At 48.3% G+C, this 17,921-nt stretch overlaps 1 protein-coding gene across 1 annotated transcript in view; it reads right to left on the bottom strand.

The window, feature by feature from the left end:
• Window positions 1-17,921, bottom strand: part of pde11a (phosphodiesterase 11a) — a 261,414-nt gene that overhangs the window by 75,663 nt on the left and 167,830 nt on the right. The window contains exons 11-12 of the mRNA XM_063050094.1: window positions 16,858-17,004; window positions 15,437-15,544 (exon numbers count right to left, since the gene is read on the bottom strand). Coding sequence (XP_062906164.1) covers window positions 15,437-15,544; window positions 16,858-17,004 — 255 coding nt within the window. The remainder of the gene's footprint in view (window positions 1-15,436; window positions 15,545-16,857; window positions 17,005-17,921) is intronic.

The following is a 17,921-nucleotide window of genomic DNA, read 5'->3' as shown; positions in this document are numbered from 1 at the left end:
GGAGCACCTGGACTGACATTGTGCAGTACTGAGGGAGCACCTGGACTGACATCGGCAGTACTGAGGGAGCACCTGGACTGACATCGGCAGTACTGAGGGAGCACCTGGACTGACATTGTGCAGTACTGAGGGAGCACCTGGACTGACATCGGCAGTACTGAGGGAGCACCTGGACTGACATCGGCAGTACTGAGGGAGCACCTGGACTGACATCGGCAGTACTGAGGGAGCACCTGGACCGACATTGTGCAGTACTGAGGGAGCACCTGGACTGACATTGTGCAGTACTGAGGGAGCACCTGGACTGACATCGTGCAGTACTGAGGGAGCACCTGGACTGACATCGGCAGTACTGAGGGAGCACCTGGACCGACATTGTGCAGTACTGAGGGAGCACCTGGACTGACATTGTGCAGTACTGAGGGAGCACCTGGACTGACATCGGCAGTACTGAGGGAGCACCTGGACTGACATCGGCAGTACTGAGGGAGCACCTGGACTGACATCGGCAGTACTGAGGGAGCACCTGGACTGACATCGGCAGTACTGAGGGAGCACCTGGACTGACATTGTGCAGTACTGAGGGAGCACCTGGACTGACATCGTGCAGTACTGAGGGAGCACCTGGACTGACATTGTGCAGTACTGAGGGAGCACCTGGACTGACATGGAGCAGTACTGAGAGCACCTGGACTGACATGGCAGTACTGAGGGAGCACCTGGACTGACATTGGCAGTACTGAGGGAGCACCTGGACTGACATTGTGCAGTACTGAGGGAGCACCTGGACTGACATTGTGCAGTACTGAGGGAGCACCTGGACTGACATTGTGCAGTACTGAGGGAGCACCTGGACTGACATTGTGCAGTACTGAGGGAGCACCTGGACTGACATCGGCAGTACTGAGGGAGCACCTGGACTGATATTGTGCAGTACTGAGGGAGCACCTGGACTGACATTGTGCAGTACTGAGGGAGCACCTGGACTGACATCGGCAGTACTGAGGGAGCACCTGGACTGACATTGTGCAGTACTGAGGGAGCACCTGGACTGACATTGTGCAGTACTGAGGGAGCACCTGGACTGACATCGGCAGTACTGAGGGAGCACCTGGACTGACATTGTGCAGTACTGAGGGAGCACCTGGACTGACATCGGCAGTACTGAGGGAGCACCTGGACTGACATCGGCAGTACTGAGGGAGCACCTGGACTGACATTGTGCAGTACTGAGGGAGCACCTGGACTGACATCGTGCAGTACTGAGGGAGCACCTGGACTGACATTGTGCAGTACTGAGGGAGCACCTGGACTGACATCGTGCAGTACTGAGGGAGCACCTGGACTGACATCGTGCAGTACTGAGGGAGCACCTGGACTGACATTGTGCAGTACTGAGGGAGCACCTGGACTGACATCGGCAGTACTGAGGGAGCACCTGGACTGACATCGGCAGTACTGAGGGAGCACCTGGACTGATATTGTGCAGTACTGAGGGAGCACCTGGACTGACATTGTGCAGTACTGAGGGAGCACTGGAATGACATCGGCAGTACTGAGGGAGCACCTGGACTGACATTGTGCAGTACTGAGGGAGCACCTGGACTGACATCAGCAGTACTGAGGGAGCACCTGGACTGACATCGGCAGTACTGAGGGAGCACCTGGACTGACATTGTGCAGTACTGAGGGAGCACCTGGACTGACATTGTGCAGTACTGAGGGAGCACCTGGACTGACATCGGCAGTACTGAGGGAGCACCTGGACTGACATTGTGCAGTACTGAGGGAGCACCTGGACTGACATCGGCAGTACTGAGGGAGCACCTGGACTGACATTGTGCAGTACTGAGGGAGCACCTGGACTGACATTGTGCAGTACTGAGGGAGCACCTGGACTGACATTGTGCAGTACTGAGGGAGCACCTGGACTGACATTGTGCAGTACTGAGGGAGCACCTGGACTGACATCGGCAGTACTGAGGGAGCACCTGGACTGACATTGTGCAGTACTGAGGGAGCACCTGGACTGACATCGGCAGTACTGAGGGAGCACCTGGACTGACATTGTGCAGTACTGAGGGAGCACCTGGACTGACATCGGCAGTACTGAGGGAGCACCTGGACTGACATCGTGCAGTACTGAGGGAGCACCTGGACTGACATTGTGCAGTACTGAGGGAGCACCTGGACTGACATCGGCAGTACTGAGGGAGCACCTGGACTGACATTGTGCAGTACTGAGGGAGCACCTGGACTGACATTGTGCAGTACTGAGGGAGCACCTGGACTGACATTGTGCAGTACTGAGGGAGCACCTGGACTGACATCGGCAGTACTGAGGGAGCACCTGGACTGACATTGTGCAGTACTGAGGGAGCACCTGGACTGACATCGGCAGTACTGAGGGAGCACCTGGACTGACATTGTGCAGTACTGAGGGAGCACCTGGACTGACATTGTGCAGTACTGAGGGAGCACCTGGACTGACATTGTGCAGTACTGAGGGAGCACCTGGACTGACATCGTGCAGTACTGAGGGAGCACCTGGACTGACATTGTGCAGTACTGAGGGAGCACCTGGACTGACATCGGCAGTACTGAGGGAGCACCTGGACTGACATCGGCAGTACTGAGGGAGCACCTGGACTGACATTGTGCAGTACTGAGGGAGCACTGGAATGACATCGGCAGTACTGAGGGAGCACCTGGACTGACATTGTGCAGTACTGAGGGAGCACCTGGACTGACATCGGCAGTACTGAGGGAGCACCTGGACTGACATCGGCAGTACTGAGGGAGCACCTGGACTGATATTGTCCAGTACTGAGGGAGCACCTGGACTGACATTGTGCAGTACTGAGGGAGCACCTGGACTGACATTGTGCAGTACTGAGGGAGCACTGGAATGACATCGGCAGTACTGAGGGAGCACCTGGACTGACATTGTGCGGTACTGAGGGAGCACCTGGACTGACATCGGCATTACTGAGGGAGCACTGGAATGACATCGGCAGTACTGAGGGAGCACCTGGACTGACATCGGCAGTACTGAGGGAGCACCTGGACTGACATTGTGCAGTACTGAGGGAGCACCTGGACTGACATCGGCAGTACTGAGGGAGCACCTGGACTGACATCGTGCAGTACTGAGGGAGCACCTGGTCTGACATTGTGCAGTACTGAGGGAGCACCTGGACTGACATCGGCAGTACTGAGGGAGCACCTGGACTGACATCGTGCAGTACTGAGGGAGCACCTGGACTGACATCGGCAGTACTGAGGGAGCACCTGGACTGACATCGGCAGTACTGAGGGAGCACCTGGACTGACATTGTGCAGTACTGAGGGAGCACCTGGACTGACATCGGCAGTACTGAGGGAGCACCTGGACTGACATTGTGCAGTACTGAGGGAGCACCTGGACTGACATTGTGCAGTACTGAGGGAGCACTGGAATGACATCGGCAGTACTGAGGGAGCACCTGGACTGACATCGTGCAGTACTGAGGGAGCACCTGGTCTGACATTGTGCAGTACTGAGGGAGCACCTGGACTGACATCGGCAGTACTGAGGGAGCACCTGGACTGACATCGGCAGTACTGAGGGAGCACCTGGACTGATATTGTGCAGTACTGAGGGAGCACCTGGACTGACATTGTGCAGTACTGAGGGAGCACCTGGACTGACATTGTGCAGTACTGAGGGAGCACCTGGACTGACATCGGCAGTACTGAGGGAGCACCTGGACTGACATTGTGCAGTACTGAGGGAGCACCTGGACTGACATTGTGCAGTACTGAGGGAGCACCTGGACTGACATTGTGCAGTACTGAGGGAGCACCTGGACTGACATCGTGCAGTACTGAGGGAGCACTGGAATGACATCGGCAGTACTGAGCGAGCACCTGGACTGACATTGTGCGGTACTGAGGGAGCACCTGGAATGACATCGGCAGTACTGAGGGAGCACCTGGACTGACATTGTGCAGTACTGAGGGAGCACCTGGACTGACATCGGCAGTACTGAGGGAGCACCTGGACTGACATCGGGCAGTACTGAGGGAGCACCTGGACTGACATTGTGCAGTACTGAGGGAGCACCTGGACTGACATCGGCAGTACTGAGGGAGCACCTGGACTGACATTGTGCAGTACTGAGGGAGCACCTGGACTGACATTGTGCAGTACTGAGGGAGCACCTGGACTGACATTGTGCAGTACTGAGGGAGCACCTGGACTGACATTGTGCAGTACTGAGGGAGCACTGGAATGACATCGGCAGTACTGAGGGAGCACCTGGACTGACATTGTGCAGTACTGAGGGAGCACCTGGACTGACATTGTGCAGTACTGAGGGAGCACCTGGACTGACATCGGCAGTACTGAGGGAGCACTGGAATGACATCGGCAGTACTGAGGGAGCACCTGGACTGACATTGTGCAGTACTGAGGGAGCACTGGAATGACATCGGCAGTACTGAGGGAGCACCTGGACTGACATTGTGCAGTACTGAGGGAGCACCTGGACTGACATCGGCAGTACTGAGGGAGCACCTGGACTGACATTGTGCAGTACTGAGGGAGCACCTGGACTGACATTGTGCAGTACTGAGGGAGCACCTGGACTGACATTGTGCAGTACTGAGGGAGCACCTGGACTGACATTGTGCAGTACTGAGGGAGCACTGGAATGACATTGTGCAGTACTGAGGGAGCACCTGGACTGACATTGTGCAGTACTGAGGGAGCACCTGGAATGACATCGGCAGTACTGAGGGAGCACCTGGACTGACATCGTGCAGTACTGAGGGAGCACCTGGTCTGACATTGTGCAGTACTGAGGGAGCACCTGGACTGACATCGGCAGTACTGAGGGAGCACCTGGACTGACATCGGCAGTACTGAGGGAGCACCTGGACTGATATTGTGCAGTACTGAGGGAGCACCTGGACTGACATTGTGCAGTACTGAGGGAGCACCTGGACTGACATTGTGCAGTACTGAGGGAGCACTGGAATGACATCGGCAGTACTGAGGGAGCACCTGGACTGACATTGTGCAGTACTGAGGGAGCACCTGGACTGACATTGTGCAGTACTGAGGGAGCACCTGGACTGCCATCGGCTGTGCTGTGGGAGCACTGGAATGACATCGGCAGTACTGAGGGAGCACCTGGACTGACATTGTGCGGTACTGAGGGAGCACTGGAATGACATCGGCAGTACTGAGGGAGCACCTGGACTGACATTGTGCAGTACTGAGGGAGCACCTGGACTGCCATCGGCAGTACTGAGGGAGCACCTGGACTGACATCGTGCAGTACTGAGGGAGCACCTGGTCTGACATTGTGCAGTACTGAGGGAGCACCTGGACTGACATCGGCAGTACTGAGGGAGCAGCTGGACTGACATTGTGCAGTACTGAGGGAGCACCTGGACTGACATTGTGCAGTACTGAGGGAGCACCTGGACTGACATTGTGCAGTACTGAGGGAGCACCTGGACTGACATTGTGCAGTACTGAGGGAGCACCTGGACTGCCATCGGCTGTACTGAGGGAGCACTGGAATGACATCGGCAGTACTGAGGGAGCACCTGGACTGACATTGTGCGGTACTGAGGGAGCACTGGAATGACATCGGCAGTACTGAGGGAGCACCTGGACTGACATTGTGCAGTACTGAGGGAGCACCTGGACTGCCATCGGCAGTACTGAGGGAGCACCTGGACTGACATTGTGCAGTACTGAGGGAGCACCTGGACTGACATTGTGCAGTACTGAGGGAGCACCTGGACTGACATTGTGCAGTACTGAGGGAGCACCTGGACTGACATCGGCAGTACTGAGGGAGCACCTGGACTGACATTGTGCAGTACTGAGGGAGCACCTGGACTGATATTGTGCAGTACTGAGGGAGCACCTGGACTGACATTGTGCAGTACTGAGGGAGCACCTGGACTGACATTGTGCAGTACTGAGGGAGCACCTGGACTGACATTGTGCAGTACTGAGGGAGCACCTGGACTGACATTGTGCAGTACTGAGGGAGCACCTGGACTGACATTGTGCAGTACTGAGGGAGCACCTGGACTGACATTGTGCAGTACTGAGGGAGCACCTGGACTGACATTGTGCAGTACTGAGGGAGCACCTGGACTGACATTGTGCAGTACTGAGGGAGCACCTGGACTGACATTGTGCAGTACTGAGGGAGCACCTGGACTGACATCGGCAGTACTGAGGGAGCACCTGGACTGACATTGTGCAGTACTGAGGGAGCACCTGGACTGACATTGTGCAGTACTGAGGGAGCACCTGGACTGACATTGTGCAGTACTGAGGGAGCACCTGGACTGACATTGTGCAGTACTGAGGGAGCACCTGGACTGACATCGGCAGTACTGAGGGAGCACCTGGACTGACATTGTGCAGTACTGAGGGAGCACCTGGACTGACATCGTGCAGTACTGAGGGAGCACCTGGACTGACATTGTGCAGTACTGAGGGAGCACCTGGACTGACATCGGCAGTACTGAGGGAGCACCTGGACTGACATTGTGCAGTACTGAGGGAGCACTGGAATGACATCGGCAGTACTGAGGGAGCACCTGGACTGACATTGTGCAGTACTGAGGGAGCACCTGGACTGACATTGTGCAGTACTGAGGGAGCACCTGGACTGACATTGTGCAGTACTGAGGGAGCACCTGGACTGACATTGTGCAGTACTGAGGGAGCACCTGGACTGACATTGTGCAGTACTGAGGGAGCACCTGGACTGACATTGTGCAGTACTGAGGGAGCACTGGACTGACATTGTGCAGTACTGAGGGAGCACCTGGACTGACATTGTGCAGTACTGAGGGAGCACTGGAATGACATCGGCAGTACTGAGGGAGCACCTGGACTGACATCGTGCAGTACTGAGGGAGCACCTGGACTGACATTGTGCAGTACTGAGGGAGCACCTGGACTGACATCGGCAGTACTGAGGGAGCACCTGGACTGACATCGGCAGTACTGAGGGAGCACCTGGACTGACATTGTGCAGTACTGAGGGAGCACCTGGACTGACATTGTGCAGTACTGAGGGAGCACCTGGACTGACATTGTGCAGTACTGAGGGAGCACTGGAATGACATCGGCAGTACTGAGGGAGCACCTGGACTGACATTGTGCAGTACTGAGGGAGCACCTGGACTGACATTGTGCAGTACTGAGGGAGCACCTGGACTGACATCGTGCTGTGACTGTGGGAGCACTGGAATGACATCGGCAGTACTGAGGGAGCACCTGGACTGACATTGTGCGTACTGAGGGAGCACCTGGACTGACATCGGCAGTACTGAGGGAGCACCTGGACTGACATTGTGCAGTACTGAGGGAGCACCTGGACTGACATCGTGCAGTACTGAGGGAGCACCTGGACTGACATCGTGCAGTACTGAGGGAGCACCTGGACTGACATTGTGCAGTACTGAGGGAGCACCTGGACTGACATCGGCAGTACTGAGGGAGCAGCTGGACTGACATTGTGCAGTACTGAGGGAGCACCTGGACTGACATTGTGCAGTACTGAGGGAGCACCTGGACTGACATTGTGCAGTACTGAGGGAGCACCTGGACTGACATTGTGCAGTACTGAGGGAGCACCTGGACTGACATTGTGCAGTACTGAGGGAGCACCTGGACTGACATCGGCAGTACTGAGGGAGCACCTGGACTGACATTGTGCGGTACTGAGGGAGCACTGGAATGACATCGGCAGTACTGAGGGAGCACCTGGACTGACATTGTGCAGTACTGAGGGAGCACCTGGACTGCCATCGGCAGTACTGAGGGAGCACCTGGACTGACATTGTGCAGTACTGAGGGAGCACCTGGACTGACATTGTGCAGTACTGAGGGAGCACCTGGACTGACATTGTGCAGTACTGAGGGAGCACCTGGACTGATATTGTGCAGTACTGAGGGAGCACTGGAATGACATTGTGCAGTACTGAGGGAGCACCTGGACTGACATTGTGCAGTACTGAGGGAGCACCTGGACTGATATTGTGCAGTACTGAGGGAGCACTGGAATGACATTGTGCAGTACTGAGGGAGCACCTGGACTGATATTGTGCAGTACTGAGGGAGCACTGGAATGACATTGTGTAGTACTGAGGGAGCACCTGGACTGACATTGTGTAGTACTGAGGGAGCACCTGGACTGATATTGTGCAGTACTGAGGGAGCACTGGAATGACATTGTGCAGTACTGAGGGAGCACTGGAATGACATTGTGCAGTACTGAGGGAGCACCTGGACTGATATTGTGCAGTACTGAAGGAGCACTGGAATGACATCGGCAGTACTGAGGGAGCACCTGGACCAACACCAGGCAACATGAAGGCAGTACAGAACCATTGTGCGGGCAGCACTGTACAAGTGCCTGGGCATCCCTGTCATTGCTCATTCTTATACCCTTTCTCTTACCCACTGGGTAATGCAGACTCCCACCTCATTGATGAGTGATGAGTTCAACATTCCTCATTCTGTAACCTTCAGATAACATGAAATCATGGTTAATTCTTGACCAACCAGTTTATTTGATGAACAAGCTTCCAACATATCCGATGGATTCGAGATAACACAACTATAAGCTCTAATGACTACCTCCTCTTCATAAAACCAAGTTGATTTTACCCTATCATATTATGATTTTCTCTATACTTAACACCATATTCTTATTAACAGATTAATCATTATAGTGAGACCAGCATCAGGCCAATGGATTTATAGTTTAGCTTTCCATCCACCCATTTAATAGAGATGTTATGCTTGCTACCTGGAGAAGAAGGATGCTTATGTGAGAATGCTGTTCTTGGACCTCAGTTCAGCATTCAACACCATAATTCCCTGCAGGCTCGACAAGAAGATCAAAGACCTCGGCCTTCAGCTTGTCTTGTGTAGCTGGATCCTGGACTTCCTGTCAGATTGCTGGCAGGTGGTAAGAGTGGGCTCCCTCACCTCTGCTCCTCTGACCCTCAACACAGGAGCCTCTTAGGGTTGTGTCCTAAGCCCCCTTCTTTACCTCTGTATACCTATGACTCTATCGCCACCCACAGCTCCAATCTGCTAATTAAATTTGCTGATGATACTACACTAATTGGCCTAATCTCAAATAATAATAAGGCAGCCTACAGAGAAGAGGTCATCACCCTGACACAGTGATGTCAAGAAAACAACCTCTCCCTCAGTGTGTCGCTAAACAAATGAGCTGGTTGTGGACTACAAGAGGAATGGAGACAGGCTAGCCCCTATTGACATTAATGGATCTGGGGTTGAGAAGGGTAAATAGCTTTAAGTTCCTTGGCATACACATCACCAATGATCTCACGTGGTCTGTACATATCAGCTGTGTGGTGAAAATAGCACAACAGCGCCTCCTTCACCTCAGGTGATTGAAGAAGTTTGGTATGGGCCCCCAAATCCTAAGAAATTTCTACAGGGGCATAATTGAGAGCATCCTGACTGGCTGTATCACTGCCTGGTATGGGAACTGTACTCCCCTCAATCGCAGGACTCTGCAGAGAGTGATGCGGACAGCCCAGCACGTTTGTAGGTGTGAACTTCCCACTATTCAGAACATTTACAAAGACAGGTGTGTAAAAATCATTGGGGATACCAGTCATCCCAACCACAAACCGTTCCAGCTGCTACCATCCTGGAAATGGTACCACAGCATAGAACCCAGGACCAACAGGCTCCAGGACAGCTTCTTCCACCAGGCCATCAGACTGATTAATTCATGCTGACACAATTGTATTTCTATATTACATTGTCTGTCCTGTTGTACGTACTATTTATTATAAATTTCTATAATTTGCACATTTAGACGGAGACGTAACGTAAAGATTTTTACTCCTCATGGATATGAAGAATGTAAGTAATAAATAACTTCAATTCAATAACTTAATAACTGTTGGGATTATACAATTGTTGTATCTGCTGTCAGTTCATTCAGAACTATGGGGTGCAGGCAATTAAATTCCAGGCACTTGTTTGGTTTTAGACTCATTAATTCTAGCTGTACGTTCTCCTCTCTTTAAATCAATTATTTGTTTTGTTTGCTTGCTCTGATTAGATCTTTGGGCTCCCACTGCCTTGGTTACATTGATATTATTCTCTGTTGTCAACACAGATTAAAAAGATACAATTACTATCTCAGCCATTTCTTTATTTCCTGTTACAAACTGCTGCAGCCTCCAACTTCATCGGAGATACCAGTAACTGTAACCTGAGTTGCCACTGGTCTTTTTAAACTCCCTCTGCACATAAACTATTGCCATCTCAGACATGGTTTGAAATCAGAAGACGGCATAAAGTAACTATCCCAAAACTAACTGGGACCTCTCAAAGTCCAACTCTAGGTACCTGCTGTGAGAGGTGGAAGTGGGTAAGGTCGGCCAACGGGGCTCTGGTGAAGCTGTATAGGTCAATCCCCTGTACAGAGGATACAATGGATTATAGAAACATTGATGAACTCCAAACAGATCATCAGCTTCAAGGACAATGGAGACAGAAGGTCATCGATGGCCGAGATTCCACTGGGAGCCAAGGGCCCAACTAACTAAACCTAATTGGGATTAGTTTGTGATTTGTTTTAGTTTAGGGAAACTAATTGTACTGAGCCACAAAACTACAAATTCCACGCGATGTATCAGTGATAATAAACTTAATCCTGATTCTGATTAATTTGTGGATATCAAACAACCCCTTTGTGGTTTCCCTTGAAATGTGTCTTCCATGTCACTCAACGTGTCCTGTGATGTTCCCTATGCAAATTTACAACCGCGTTTGCAGCATGGGCAGGGAGCTGCCCCGCAGAGAAGTAAGGTGCAGTACCCTCGATGAATAATACGGAGCAGCTTTGGGTCCAGGGTCCCAAGTTCAGATGGTACCATGTTGGAATGGAAAGCAGCAGCTGCCAGTTGACTGGTGGCCGCAAGGGAAGTGGTGGAGGGGCAGAGTGTTCCTTGTACTCATGCAGTGTAGAGACTGAGGGCTGACCTTATAGGAGTGTATAAAGTCATGAAGGACGTAGATAGGGTGAATGTGTACACTCTTTTACCAGGGGAAAGGAGTTGAAATCCAGAGGGCAGGGGCTTAAGGTGAGTGAGACAAGATTTAAAAAGGAACTGAGGGACAACTTTTTCATACAAATGGTGGCGCGTATATGGAATGAACTGCCAGAGAAATTGGTTGAGGCAGAGACCTTAACAGCATTTATATGGCACTTGGACAGGTGTCTTGATAGGAAAGGGTAAGAGTATAGGGGCCACTTCTGGGCAAGTGGGACAAGCTTAGATGGCCAAATTGGTTTGGCATGGATGAGCTGGGATGAAAGGCCTGTTTCTCTGCTGTACCACTCTCCGACTCTGTGGCATTCTGAGTGGTGCTTCATGCCAAGAAGGTCGGTTGATTTATGCTTCTTGGAGCCGCCAAGGGTACATATTGTATGCACTGACTGCCTCTGCTCATCATCACTCTCTTCCTTATTCATCCACACTCAATTTCCCTTTCCTCCTCCTCCATTTCTTTTAGAATCTTCTCATTCCTCATGGCCCCTTTGGCTACACTGCGGAATCCTGCTCTACCCGTTGCTCTTAACACCCTCTGCACACTCAGCTGGAAATCAACTATATTCCTAACAGTTAATATTGCACTTTGGACTTGTTGTCTGTGTTGAAATATAAAGAGAAAATATTCCCTGTTAGCTGGAATCTGAAAGAAATATTTTGGGTAGCACCTACATCAAAACGTGCTTTCATCCGGCCAAGAATGAAAGGTCTAGGGAAAAGCACCAACTGAGAAATAAGTACAATTTTCCTCATGGTATCTAATATGTTTCTCATTCTTTATTGAATGCTTCTGCTGCAGAGATACTTATCTGCATCTGTTCTTCATGTCATGGTCCGGTCCGTGAAATCACATTCTGGTTCACGGTCCGGGCCATGTTCCTTATTCCAGGATTTCCGGTTTTCCCCAGTTTCTGTTGAGGCAGCTAATTCTCGTTTGGGCTGGCTTCATAAATAGCTTCAGGATTCAGCCTCGGGCTGCAGCATTGTTCCTGTCCATACCCCCTGTCTGAACCCCTTCCCTTCCCCTGCCTTGCCCAAAGCCAAGCCAAGCCAAGCCAAGCCAAGCCTCACCTTGCCTCACCTCACCTCGTCTTTTCTGAAGCCTTGCCTCGCCTGCACTGCTGTCAAGTTCAATTGCTGGAGCAAGATAAGGAACTGTCCATCATTGTTTTGAACTGTTTCTATATCCATGCCTTCACTAGGTAGGTCTGGCCATTTGCCTCTACCTAGTGTTGGGAACCGTCTGTGTCTATGCCTTTGCTAGGTAGGTCCGGCTGTCTGCTGCTACTTTGTGTTCGGGACTGTCTTGTTGTATTCTGCATTCTGTGTAATGAGTCCCGGCCCTATGTCCTGTACCCAAGGAGGGGCCCTGGCTCTGTGTTCCATGTTCCTGTCTCTCCCTTGACCAAGGCTCTGCGTTCCTGTCTCTCCCTCGACCAAGTCAAGGCTTCGGGGTCTCGAACAGTCCTAACCACGATCCTAGAACCTTGTCCTGTCCAAGCCACGGCTTTGTGTTCTCGTCTTGTCCACGTGTCTTGCTCAGCCCAGGAGTACCTTGCCCAGCCTGGTGCTGGGGTTCCCTCATCCTGTGCTGGGGTTCCCTTGTTCTGTCCAGGAGTCTCATGTCCAGTCCTGTTGCCTCTCCTCGTCCTGTAGCCACATCTTGTCCTCGCCTAGTTCTGGAGTCCGAGCCTGAGTCAAGTCCCAGGTTCTGGGTCCTTGCCCAGTCTCTGGCTCAGAGTCCATACCCTAGCCTCGAAGTACCCTAGCCTTGAAGAACCCAAGCCTCGCCACGTCTTCGCCTGTCCTCCAGGAACCCAAGCCTCACCACGTCTTCGCCTGTCCTCCAGGACCCCAGCCTCCGGACCCCATCCTCCAGCCTCAAGCCTCTTCCAGTCCTGTAACCATGTCATGCCCTTGCCTAATTCTGGGTTCTGAACCCAAGGCAAGACCCAGATTCTGGGTCCTTGTCCAGTCTCTGGCTTGGAGTCCAAGCCCAGATTCCTAGTTCCTAGTTCCTTGTCCTGGTTCTGCTATCCTAGTCAAGTCCTAGCCCAGGCCCTGTATCCTTGTCTCGCCCAGGGTCTGTGTCATGTCCAGCGTCCTTTCTTCCCCACTTCTCTTGCTTCCTTGACTAAACTAGTCCTGTTCCTTGTACTTCAGTGTTTGTGTCTTGCATTTGGGTCCCGCCCCCAGTGCCCCCCACACTATGACACTTCAACTGAGATTAGCAATGAAACTCTGCCCCCCTTTTCCCCCATTTTTCCTGTAGTTGGACTCACCTTGTCTGTTTGATTCAATTATATTTCTTTCTTCAAGATGTGTTTATTATTTCTCCAAGAATCCTCCATGTTTGTGAACTTCAACTACACTAGCTAGTAATTTGTTCGTAATTAAATTAGCCTATATTTGACCATTAAATAAATGAAATCCCAAAAGCATCAGCCTCTTTCTTGTCTTGTTCACCTTGAAGTTGGCCAGAGTTGTGTATTTTCAATATTCATTGTCTATAAACAGATTTCATCAGATTTTAAACAGATGTTCAGATTTCCGGCCTTGATCATAATCTCCCTGACTGCATTGAATATTTTATTTAAAATTTCTCCCAAGTTTTATGCCAATTGACTGTAAGCTATGCCCTCAAATTTATATTAGAAAATTATGCACATTTTAGGACAATCTGCTAAATTTGGTAAAATTTTTTTGATTCAGTGCTCAAATTGTCCTTATTATTTGTGTTTTTTAAATGTTATAGTACTCACACAAGACAATAAGAAACAAGAGCAGGAGTGGGAGTGGGCCACCTGGCCCCTCAATCTTCTCTGTAATTACCAAATTTATTGCTTATCTTCTACCTCAAAAACATAACCTGCCTGATCTCTATATCATTCGGTATTTTAATATCCAATAATTTACCAGTTCTGTTTTGAATGCAAATACTGACAGCCTTTATGGTCTACTCAGATGGAGTATTCCAAAGCTGCCCAATTTATGAATGAAGATATTTCTACTCATTTCAATTCAAAATGGCTTACTGCACAGTTTGAAATTCTTGCTACTAATTCTAGGGTCCTTAGGGTGGAGGAACAGTGCAAAAATAGTCCTTTGGTGCATTCTCATTGCACTGTCTGTATGGGAGTTCCTCAGAGTGGCAAAAGAAGGAATTGAGTTTTACGAACAACGACACTGACAGACTAAACCAGGACAAAAGCTGTTGTAGTCTTTAAAATTATTCTTGGGTTACTTTCTCCGGCACTTGAAAGATGCTTTGTTAATGCAAATCACTTGCTGGCAGGTGAGGATCAAAGATAACAAATCTGACTTTTGTCACTAGACTAAAGTACAGCAACATCATTTGAAATGCCTACCAATTGGATACTTGTCTTAGTCGGTTGGAAACCTAGATTTCACAGCAATTAATGATTTGATTTCATAGCATTCATGATAGTGATTTGATGACCTGTAATTTTTTAAATTTCTGTTAAAGAGAGCTACAGAATATCGATCCTTATCCTCCACATTAACATTTGGTCATTTCTAGTTTCTGAGGATGGGAAGAAATTTGCATAAACATTGCAATTCTTTCATTAAATAATCCAAGGTCCCTTTCTCTGCTGTATAACTTCTTATGAATAACTTAAGTTAACAACTGCTCTACAATATTAATGGATTAGCCAGCTTTTACATGAGTTTATTCTTGTTATAATTTTGAAGTGCTTATTTATCATCCCTTCCAAAGTCATAAAATAATTTTAAACGCAGTATTCCATTCTAATAGTAGCACTGTCACTGGAGAAAGGGACGTACTTAATCACACTCAGAACAAACTGTCTATGCTTAGCTGCACTAAGGTGGCGAAGTTCCTGTCAAAGTTCTTGTGTTTTCTTAACTTCTAGTGGTATAAAGTAAAACGTACTTAACTCAGTGAACAAAGTTAAAATTAACCCAAAACCTACATAAAACTGAATAACTTATTTATTTGTTTGTTTAATTATTTCTTTGGAGATACAGCATGGAACAGTTCTTTCCAGCCCAGCAGCCCTAGCCTACTCACAGGACAGCTTACTGTGACCAGTTAACCTACTAACATTTACGCCTTTCGATGCGAGAGGAAACCGGAGCACATGGAAGAAATATAATTGTTCTGATGAAGACCACCAGTCCAAAAAGTTCACTCTGTTCCTCTGTTCCGAAATGCCACCGGACCTGCTGTTTACATCCATAACTGCTCTATTTTGTTTCAAAGACCAGGATGACGGTATTTTACTTTGTTTAGATACTTCATCTTGTTACTAAGAATACTTACAGTCAGCATTGCAAACATGCACTGAGACACATTAAACGCATGTCGCCAGTTGTGGTACAGAACCATTCTGTAGTTCTTCCGCACGGTTAGCAACCACCTGCACAAAGTCTGTAGAATACGCTGCGTTAATACAACGTACACATCAACTTGCATTTGCAATAAAACTTTAAAATTACACTCTTAGGTGAGCAATGTATTACTACATTTGAGAAAAGGATGAGAAAAGGTGACTGAATATAAGGGTGAGAAGTTCGATTTTGAGGAGATTCTTAAAAACATGGCAGGGAGATTGGCAGATATTTAGAGCGGAGAGAGAGTAGAAGTGAGATGATAGTATTTTCCAGAAGGAAGAGCTATAAAAGTGGATGGGTCAAAGCAGAAGCACGCTAAGTTGTGCTAAGGAAGTTAAGGCTACGAGGACTGAGCTTAAGCCAGTACAGTGATGGTCACAGTCATGCATGTGACTGGTTAGCAAACCTCTACTGAAGATAAGGAGACCGATAATGAGAACATGTGAAAATGATTCTTGAGGTATTGAATGCATGAATTGTTGAGTGTGTACAATAGTGGAGATGGTGGACAGGTACTGGAACTTAAATTGCTTTTCAGGATTGAATAAATATCATGCCTGCCTGAACAAATACCTGGAGGGTGGTATAAGCTTCCTCAGGGTTATGCTTCAGTGCAAGACAAAAATAATTTCTTTATGGCTTTTATTGTTCAGTTAGTTACACTCTTGACAAAACAATATGACAACACAAGTATTCATATTGTTGAGAGGGGTGAAGAGGAGGCAAGTCTGGCCAAGATAAGCATGTATCAAAACTACACCCACATTTGTTTTCAAAGTGCCGCACATGAGTGAGAAGGAAGCAAGGGTCTGGTTGGATCTGGGGATAACTTTGGAGTGAAAATTTAGGCACAAGGTTTAGTGGAGGCAAGTTAGGATTGTCACCAGGAGGCTGCATGACCCAGGAGACGCTATTAAAGCAACTCATAGATCAGAGTCCTTGACGGTGACTTGTTATCCTGCCATTTGGGCTTGGTGGAACTGTGAATAAAAGCACTTGAATTATAGAAGAGCAGAACGCTGAACTTGGTGCCAGCCGTGGAAAGAAATGTAGACTTGAACAGAAAACTGAGGTTGTCACACAATTAGGAAAATGAATAATCAGTATCTGAGGAGTAATGGAGATAATAACTATCTAGTAATGGTTATGCTTAATATTGCTGAGCGCTCTGCAGGATACAGAGACAAATATGGGGAACTTCAAGGCAGATAAAAAAGCCAAAAATGATAGGCTTGATTTCTGACAGGACCAGGAACATCTCTTAACACATTCTACATAGCATAAGCAAACACCTGTCATCTACAGAAAGGGTATCATGTAAATTATTCAACATGTATTTGGGTGAATTACCTCATAATCAATTTTAAATTTCTGCACCATTCCAAGCTCCATAAACATTCGGAGAGCAGCAGTGATCATAGCATCCTTGTCGAGGGAGAAATCATTGAAATGGAAATCATCAATATTGAGTTCAGAAGCAAGTGGGATGTTGGCTGCCTGCAAGTGGAGAGAATTTTCAGGGTTTTAATAATTCAAAATTGTGGTTTCAATTGACTTTCATTTGTTCTACATAACCAACAGCATTTTAACAGAGGGAGTGCTTTTAAGAAAATCCTCCAGAGGTAAAAAGATCAATACTTTGGACTGCCATTACATCTTCAGGGAGATGTTTAAAAAGTCACTTACAGAGATGGTGGTATAGCAAACGATAAATTATAGAGCTTTTCAAAGAATTTATGCATTGGTGTCCCTATTTTACTTCAGTGTACTTCTCAGGAGCCAGGTTCTGTTAAATGTCATTATCAAAACAATAACTTATTCCGAGATTTGAGTAAAGAAAATACATTTGTTTTCCCCGTGCTCTATTATACATCTGATCAATAGCTCTGTATGTTCTATCATATACCTGATCAGTAGCTCTATGTGCTCTATCATATACCTGATCGATTGCTTTAACACTTTATCACTTTCAAATGTTTTTGGTTGTTTTCCTTAACAAAACATTAATTGTATATATTGAAAATTGACCATTGATTTACTTATGGAATTTTAATATGTGAGAGAAATTAATATGTGAGAGACAATATTTTAATATTTAAATGACACAGGCTGAATACAACAATTTATTTTGTTTTGTGAAAAGTATTATGCACAGGCAATATTAGAATGGTAATAGTGCTGTATTCAACAGAAGAGTTAGAAGAAACTACTGTTGCTTTACACATTTTAATCCTTAGAGGGTGACAATGTTTCTGGGAATGATGAAGTCAGCTATAGGCTGTTACTTTGATTTATTTCTATTGTTCAATGGAAAAGAAAGCGGGATAGAGTAAAATACACAGCTGATATATTGTTGTAATAACAGGTTGCATTGATATAATGTCTACAGTGTTATGAGTGTCACTACCTCAGGT

The sequence above is a fragment of the Mobula hypostoma genome, chromosome 6, assembly GCF_963921235.1.
Source record: "Mobula hypostoma chromosome 6, sMobHyp1.1, whole genome shotgun sequence".
In the NCBI taxonomy this organism is placed as follows: domain Eukaryota; kingdom Metazoa; phylum Chordata; class Chondrichthyes; order Myliobatiformes; family Myliobatidae; genus Mobula; species Mobula hypostoma.
The sequence above is the reverse complement of the archived record's forward strand: the minus strand, read 5'-3'. Positions and strand labels throughout refer to the sequence as shown.